Below are 9,630 nucleotides of genomic sequence, written 5' to 3'. Positions count from 1 at the left end.
AATTGAATAATATTTCACATTGCAGATATTAAGAAATAATAATTTAAAAATTAATTAAAAAACCCCACAGACAAACAAACAACAGCAGGAAGAACAATCAAACAAACGAGTGAAATGTTCCCTCAAGCATCCTTCCTCATTCTCACTATCCTCCTGTCCTTGAACCTAATCACGAGGGCTCAAGAACCGCCACCGCCTGGGCCACCAGCTCCACCATGCCTTCGCGGACTTCCAGGAATTCCCGGAATACCCGGGCTTCCCGGATTACGAGGACCATCTGGTTTACCAGGAATTCCGGGCCCTCAGGGTCCTACTGGCGATTCAGGATTACCGGGGGTTCAAGGTGAGCCTGGGCCACCAGGACCACCAGGACCACCCGGTCCACCGGCTGCTAGATAAATTGATAAATGATTTTGATGGTGCTTAATGCGGTTGCTGCTACTGCCGCTTCTCTCACGATGTTGAAGTTCTTCTGAAAATGACAGATTATAACATATTTTTAATTTGTTGAATTATGATTATTTTAAAAAAATGCAAGTGGCTTGAGTAATTTGTCCATGAATTTTTGTTCCATCAAAATATTAAAACGTGTTATTTAATGACGGATAAATGTTTGGAGGCAATTTTTCGTATCATTGAAATGATGCTTAACTCTGCAGAAGAGTGGAGTGATTTTATGTGAAAAGATTATTACGATGAAATTAAGAATAAAATATGTGAATGGAAAAGTTGTGAAATGTTATATAAGGTAACGGGTAACACGGACCAGAAAATACACAAAACTAATCTTAATGTCTTTCCATCAATAGAAAACATGGATTCAACTGTATAATTGCAAAACGCATGGTTTTGCAAAATGTTTAATCGGTTTAAAATGAATTTCGATAATGAAAACGACCACTTGAAAGAAATTTGTGATGAGGATGATGTGACTTCGAATCAAATTTGTAGGCCAGATACAAAACTGAATGAGCAAGACCATGCTAACTAAATTTATTGAGAACAAAATGACAACAGACAACTTTTTTTTAGAAGGTTTGTTTTTATCTGTGTTGCTGCTGCTGCTGTTTTCAACTGCCGAGATGGAAAAGATATTTTCAAGTAATTCTACTGATTCAGGTTGATGAATGTCGACTGAGACAGATTCAAATACTTCCATTTCAAAAATCAAATTATAATCACCTTAAAGAGTTGTTTCAAAAATTTCTCATTTCCTTGCAAAAACTAATAATTCAGTTCGAAGTTGATCTTTCGTTAAAACATCATCAAGTGTTTGAACAACCAACTTCTTCTTTTCCAAATTTCTGCAAAATTTCTTGGCTCTAAACAAGATGAAGACTGCCATGCAAAGAGAATCTCTGTTTTAAACAATTAATTACGTCAGGGGTGGTTCGGTCCGCGAAGCTATTTTTTTTATACGGCCCGCGAAGCCTTTTTCGTTAAAAAAAAGTCATCAGCCAGACATTATGACCCAAAAAAGGAACCACAAATCTTAAAAAATTCTTTCCCGAGTCGAAAAAAATTTGCTGTTTAAGTACATATGCGGCCCTCCAAAGGTAAAATAGTTCTCAGTGTGGCCCTCACAGCAAAATGTTTGCCCACCCCTGAATTACGTGATCCATAACTACTTTGTGAATAGTGACATGAAATTTTTTTTTCACACATTCAAGTGTCTGGTTGGCTATCGTTTTTCTTTACAAATAGTCTGCCCTTAAACGACAAAATTTTTTCTAGTTTCGAAAAATTCGTCGTCACTTGAAAAAAAAATGAAATCAGAAATTCTATCTGCTTCGCTTAATTCAATGATAAAATTTTGAACCATCTTGAAGGCTTGTCACGGAGTTTATTCATTCTAGTTGTTTGCAAGTGTTCAGCTAATTGCGTTTTGTCTTCAAATACTTCGTAAAATCACCTATTCAAACTAAGTTTTCAAACTAAACAAAAAACCAAAATATCTATAATATAAAAAGAAAGTTAAACAGAAGATGGATGATTCCGTAGCGAGCAAACAACGGATTTAACTCTGTGTTTATATTTTCTAACGATTTTAAACGCAATTAAAATCACTTTTTTAATAATTTATTAAATTTCCAAATCAAATTTTAAACCAAACATTAATTGAGTAGAAGAACAATTGTATCGCTGAAATGATTGATATAAATCTTTCTAATGATATCAGTGCAGTCTTCATCGATTGCTCACTCGTATTATAGCATTTAGTAACAGACGACAACTTTTAACTTTCAAATTTTAAATGAAATTTAATAAATCTAACTTTCTAGTTAAATATATTTCAATAGAAGTAATTTAGACTTTCCCGATTAAAAATTTAAGCGTGCAAATTTAAATTGTTCCACATTTTTATGACAAAATTATTAATTAAAGACCAACAAACACTTCTTACATTTGCTTGCAGTAGCAGGTCTAGAGGGTAGCAAACTTTCAACATTCTTTTCAAATTTGAAACCCCAGTCGACGTATTTTTTTTAGATCCGACACTGTTTGTTTATAGTAAATTAGCGTAAATTTCAAGAAACTACGTATAAACCCAATGCCAATATACCAGGTTAAAAAAATTTTCCTATTTTAAATTTATTTACAGATCGGATTAACAAGAATGACTTCTATTATAAGCATAACTATACCTTTGCAAACATGAGCGTAAATTTTGCTTGGGCAATTTTTACATTACATTTTTCAGATTTAGTATAAAATGGTCAAACTACCTATATTAAACTTCAACTTGTTGCTCCAACTAAAATTTGATAAACTAAATTTTTACTGTTAAATTTTCAAAATGAAACCAGAGCTTGAAGCAAAGAAGAATGTTTCAATAGCTGCCATCGATGTGGAACATTCTGCGGTTTTGGCAAGTAACACCTCCGAAGTATTTTAGGTTACTCCAGAAATCAGAAAGTAGCGGTGATTTGCTAATTAATTAGAGATTACTTTAAATTCTTTTCAACAAAAAAACTATAATTCATTAAACTTCAATAACTTTCTTCCATTTAATAAAAGCAAGGAATACTTTCGATCCAATTAGCAAGCCTTCCAAAGCAAAGTTAGAATTCCAGTCATTCCAATTGACACCTACCTACACGCGCCAACCAATCCAATAAAAGCACTTTGTTATAATATTGCGGTGGTTTTGCTTTAGCTAATTGGTTTCTTTGATGACGAAACTTCAAGTAGACAGGCGTTTGTAAAGTTTGGTGAATGAAGTGAAGTTGGGTGAAGTAAGATTGTCTGATGGATTGAATTTTAAAACAAAATTTGTCCTTTCTAACATTCATCACCGTTGGTATATAAGTGACTGATTCCTCTGGACAGTATCGTTCAGCAAGTTTCCCGGTCAGATATTTGTGGTCTCAAGTTGATTTTTAAAAAGTCGTTTAACTGATTTCGAAAGTTTCAATTCGTATCACTAACTATTTGAAAAACTGTTAACATTTCTTGAAAAGAAGATTTGATCAAAACTTTCATTCGTTCACTCAAACTTCCAGCCATCCATTCCTTCGTAATCTCTATTCATCCACTTCGAACGGACATCTTGTCATACATTCATTCATTCATTCATTTATTCAATCATTCATTCATTCGTGAATTTTATTTATTCACTCAATCATCCAACCATTCAAACACACAACATTCGATCAACCAACCAGCTGAGCAGCTGAACACACGAGATTCCACGTGTCTCAACAAATTTCCAGTTGCACCAATCATGGCTTCTACCCAGTTAGAAAATCGCGCGACAGATTCGCAGCCACCAATTCTAACAATGCAACATCCAAGTGCCAATGGAGCCAGCAGAATAAAAACCGTTAGACCGGTTACCGTCAAATCGGTCAAACGCGGACAAAGAAACGGTTCTGTCGACTCTCCGTACCGAAGTGTGGACAACATCTACATGAGGAGCACAAGAGGGGCGTCATCGATCAGAAGAAAGCAGGTCGGTGCCGGTAGGAATGATGGGGAGGATGAAGATTACACCCATTATCGGTGCCTCCATCGCCGCTGTCGTTGTCAGCGCACCAACTTCCACCAGCGACTTCCCAACGCTCAACACCACCACCGTCAGATGGAAAGGATCAGCAGCCGCTTTGGAGAAAGTAAGGATGGGCTCAACCAAGATGTGGTCGATGATGTTAGTGGCGTTAGAAACTACGACAACAACGATGGTTCCAACAACAACAACAACAATGTTGATTGCAACAATAACAAAGATGATCACAACAACATCAACATCAACAACAACATCAACAACGTATTAGATTATCCATTAGCAGACACCATCCATGAAACGTTTATAGATTGTGCTGGAAAGAATGCAACTGGAAGAGAGCACATTGAAGTGCATACAACTGACCACAACAGCATGGACAACATCAGCATTCAAGTCATAAACAACATCGGCAACGAAAATAAAGACAGCTTCCACAACAAAAAAAGCAAATCAACTTTCTCCATCTTCAACATCGGTTGCAGCAACAAAACAAAACCCAGCAAACCAGGCAGGTACAAAGAATCGAAATTCTCAAAAAAATGCAACAGCACATTTCTTTTATTGAAGGCCAGTTTATCCAGGCTCGATATTTCAAGGAACAACAAGGCAAATAAAGCAGAAGATGAACATGACATCAAGTTTACCGACAGCAACATCAGTGACACGAACGGAAATGGTAACATTAACAATAACTTTACTACTGATAATAACTTTAAAACTAACCCAAACAGGACCGTGCACAAGAACCAAGACAGCCTTCCTCAGAGGAACAAGGCAGACGACAAGGCTGCAGAACTCGATTCATCCTTGGACGGAATGTTGCAAATGTTGACCGACAAATGTCTGACCAAATTGGGAAAGTCATACAAACCAATGGTAGAAGTTGTTGGCAGCTGCAACAGTCTGGCTAAGTCAGCAACGACGAAACATTGCGGATACTTGAAACGTCACTTTCTCTCGAAGCATCTCGTCTCCAGCTGCCAGACTCCAGGCCTGTACGTCTCCTGTCTCCAGTCCCGCTCTGGAAAGTTACTCGCCACTTCAAACAACATCCTTCCTACGGTCAAGGTCAATGTCGATCACGTGGCTGACATTGAAAATCATTTCTATTGGCTGATGAAGGCCAGCAGTGATTGGCGGTTAGTGAAAAGTCTGAAATCCATCTTTAAAACAGAAATCGGAGTTTCAAAGAAAATGGATACAAACGTCAGACAGGATCAAGATGCATTTGCGATCAAGTATGCCATTTTGAAGGCGGTTCGTTGCCTTCAAAAACTCACAAGGAATGAAGACTTGGGAAAACTGCATTGCAGCGTTTTCAAAGAGAACTCTTCTTCAGTGTTCTTGTTCGTCAATGAAATTCAAGATGCCTCCTCTTCGTCTTCCTCATCCTCTCCATCACCATCATCATCCTCACATGTGTCCTTGTCACCTCTGGTCTGGATGTCCATCGATGACCTATCGTCATCATCATCATCACCATCTTCATCGTTGTCGTCATCACCATCAAAATTGCCACTGCTCAAATGCATAGCATCGAGAAGTTCTGACATACTGTCGATGAGTGAAGGAGAGTTGAAGGAAGGAATGTACGTTGGCTACCTAAAGTTGTCCTGCCGCGTGCAGGGCTTGGACATCCTCGTCTCCAAACAACATCTCTCCAGCTTCCCTTCCGTCCAGTTGGACGATGAAGATGGCGTTGATCGAGAGGATAACTTCCGGATGCTAATGAAGGACACCGGCAAACAAAACTATGAAACTGAGTTCCCCGTGATGGAGAAGCAATTCAAAGAAATGCTGCTATCCAAGTGCAATCAACTCATAGATGCCGTCGACACGCAAACATCTGCTGCAACCTCATCTGAAGCTGATGATGAAGTTGAAATCGCTGTTGAACCAGCCACTCCAGCTGCACATCGTCTCAACAAGATGACCTTCACATTGAACAACCAGGTGACCATGACCTTGCTAGCACCACCAGCTTCTCTCGTCTGCCAACTCCTGCAAGACCAACTGCCCAACCCTCCACCATCCTGCACCTACCTCCCACTCCGAACTTTCGAGATGATCCATCTTCACGCCTACCAACCACAAATCTACCGAAAGTTCAGCAAGTTGTCGACCATCTTGAATTTGCTATCAGAGGTCTGCAGACGTAGAAAGTTGATCCTGGAAGCTTCTGACATCAGTGACTCACGTGACGAGGAACTGACCGAGCTTCTGGAAATTTCCGCCTGTTCACAAGGCATCCAACGAGAGATGATTGAAGCTCTGGCAAAGAATCGCTGGCTGGCTGGCGTCATCAGACAAGCTCGTCTGCCGTCTTCGAAGGATTTTCTACCTCTGATTGAACTTTTTTGAAACAATTTTATCACTTTTGATTCATGGAAGATCTGTGCGCACATGTGCATACGCTTTTATTCATTTGTCATTATTTTTAAAGTTTTATTTTATTCTTCATTAACATTTTAATCTTCATATAAACTTTTCATGAGTCTTTTTTTCACTGTTTAAATTTCGTGAATAAAACTTATTAACTGAATTATAGATTGATAATACTGATGAAAAATAATTAAATGTGTGTATGTGTGTGCGTCTGCATCCATTAAATTTTCAATGGTGAAGCAAACGTTAGCCCGTGAAATCCGACTTTAAGATCGGCATACAGAGCTCCATTGTTTCACTGAAGACTAACAACAACAAAAACATTTCATAAGTTACTCAAAACATTGACTCTGTCTATTAAAAATTGTCTACATTAAGTCGTATACACATTCACACAACAAATGCACGTACCACAAACATACAAACAAACCACAAATCTTAAAAAAATTCTTCCCAGGGTCAAAAACCTATATTTAACTACCTATGCGGCCCTTCAAAGGTAAAATAGTTCACAATGTGACCCTCACAGCAAAAAGTTTACCCACTCATGATTTATTACATTTGAAACAAACTAATCAACATACATATAAAGTTTGATGTCATGAAATTATAAAATAAGTTTACTTAGATTACTGAATATCTATAGCATGAAGATTGTGTTTTTAAAGGTTTTTCATTTTAAATAAATTATTCAAGACAAAATAATAATTACCTTAATTAAAAAATTATAACTATCTAATGGTCTTGTATAGGCCATTTTATTGCATCGTAATATGAAAAAATTCACTTTAATAAACTTTTCAAATTAAAGAAGCATATTTTCATATGGAAAATATTCCATTGAAGAAGAACTGATTGGTTTTCGAAAAATTTCTCTTATCATAAGTTAAATTTTGCAAATCATTCGCTAAATGGCAGTTATATTTTGTTTTAAAATTGGTAAAATTTACATGATTTCTTTAATTTTAATTAATTTATAAAATAAAATTTTAATATTTACCTCATTAATCGGGATTTAGGTTGAATTTGATGAGATTAAGCTTCAAGATAACCAACAGTAGATGGTTAAAAAATGTTTTGATAGAGAAATTTCGATCTAAAATAGATTGTTATTCAGTTATAAACAACACCTAAGAATGTGAAAATGTTAATAATAATGATAACGTGATTAAACAGGTAACATAATATAACGTAACATAACAGTAGTTCAGTAGATATCTCGTTTTGGAACCACTGGATCGATTTTTACTAATAATATAGAATTAAAATCCAAATATTCCAAGTCTGACTTTGAACTCCTGAGTTGTAGAAAGAGTTACAGCTTTTCGTCCAGTTTATTCCAATGTTCAATAACTCTCGAACTGAAAATCTAATTTAAAATCTAAAATTCTAATTTTATTGTTCTAATTTAAAATCTAAATTCTAATTTCATTGTTCTAATTTAAAATCTAATTTTTAATTATATTGTTCCTACTCTTTCTTTGAAAAGCTTGTACTGGTGCCCTCTTGTGTTTCTATTTTTTATATATGGGAAGAATAGGGATGAATCTCTCTCATCTTTACCCGCTATGATTTTGTACGCCCGAATAAGATCTCCTCTAGTCGTACGTTCATCCAAAATTGTCAGTCCACATCTTTTCAGACCCCAACGAGGAAATATGCGATGGAAAATATGGAAATGAAGATGGCTGTGAAGAAAGGAAGTAGATAAGGAGGAAGAAGACACTGGTGACGACGACTTTGAAGTCGAAGCAACCATGAAGATGACGACGACGACGATGATGAAGAAGATGAGGATGATGACAACGTTGACAATGACAAGTGGTGTTTTTATATTCTGTATTATCCTCAAGGGATTTCCAGACTGAACCAAAAACATCGGGCGCAACTAATTTTAAAACCAGTGTCTCTGTACACATAGAGTATGGACATTTTTGATGATTTGTGCACGTGTAGTGTATGTATAGGTCTACGCACAAATCTAATAATACGAAAAACATCTCAATGGTCCTATGTACATAATTTTATGTCAAATTATAACTTTGAAAAAAATATGAGAAAGAGAAAGAGAGAGAGAGGAGAGAGAGAGAGAGAGAGAGTAAAAGTGAAAGTGAAAGTAGTTGAGAGAAAAAATTAAAAAAGAAGTAATTCCAATAAAACTTAAAACATGAATTTAAACCTTGAACTGACTACCTACAGAAGCGTACAAACAAACTAAATAAACCATACCAAACATAGAATACACACCAAATGTAGAATAAACAACAAATAAACAATACAAAAAGCATACAAAGACACATTTTATTCTTTTTTTTTACGTCTAGAAAAAAACGTCCCCGCTTCGAGGAAAAATTAATTTTCTTATTTTGCATTGTTTTTTTTACACGTTCACCTACACGTAGCAAAACATTTCATTGTGGCAAGCATGCGAATTCGATTGTCTACAATTTGTTTTATTCATTCTGTCAATGAAGTGAAAAAAAGCAGTTGAAAAACTCGTAAAAACGTTTTTCTGATGGTTATAGAAATTTGCAGGGAAAAAAAAAAAAATTTGTAAGTCTTTGAATACATCAAGGTTTGACGCTTTGTGCGTGTGTGTGTGTTGTAAGTGTGTCTGTGTGTCAATGTGTGTGAGAGTGTATATATGAACCATGTACACACACACACACACGCTGATACACACACACACACATGTACACACAAATATTTATATTATCTATATATGCTATTTATGCTCAATCTTTCATATGGAATTACCAATCAAGAGACAATCCATCTCCATCTACTGGTTTCAAATGTGTTTTCCAAAATTTTCATCTCTCAAAATTTTTAGTCGCTTTCATTAACGATTTGTTTGTTGTATGAATGTTTTTCATTCCAATATACACAACATACATTGATATTATATATTGAATGGCGGTTGATTTTAATTTTTGAAAGAATCTAGTTGTCAAATTTTTCTGAGAAAGACAGACAACAACGCAAACAAAGACAAACACAAACAACAACACAAACAACACAAACAAAAGAAACCAAAAAACATATACAACAACAACAAACATAGACAACAGTACATCAACATGAACCTTACGCAACGACAAAAATATCAATATGTACTACAGTACTACATAAACAACAACAACAACAACATAAACAACATAAACAACAACAACAACATAAACAACAACAGCAAGAACCAACAACAACAACTTAAACTGATCAACATTGAAGGCAAACAC

The 9,630-nt window shown here is 35.9% G+C and overlaps 1 protein-coding gene across 1 annotated transcript; it reads left to right on the top strand.

The window, feature by feature from the left end:
- Window positions 1-3,724: 3,724 nt before the first annotated feature.
- HELRODRAFT_175300 (hypothetical protein) lies at window positions 3,725-6,367 on the top strand (the record flags this gene model as incomplete). Its single annotated transcript, XM_009022738.1, has 1 exon — window positions 3,725-6,367. The coding sequence occupies one exon, from the start codon at window positions 3,725-3,727 to the stop codon at window positions 6,365-6,367; it is 2,643 nt and encodes an 880-aa protein (XP_009020986.1).
- Window positions 6,368-9,630: the final 3,263 nt, after the last annotated feature.

The sequence above is a fragment of the Helobdella robusta genome, assembly GCF_000326865.2.
Source record: "Helobdella robusta unplaced genomic scaffold HELROscaffold_33, whole genome shotgun sequence".
In the NCBI taxonomy this organism is placed as follows: domain Eukaryota; kingdom Metazoa; phylum Annelida; class Clitellata; order Rhynchobdellida; family Glossiphoniidae; genus Helobdella; species Helobdella robusta.
This window is presented reverse-complemented; position numbering and strand designations above follow the sequence as displayed.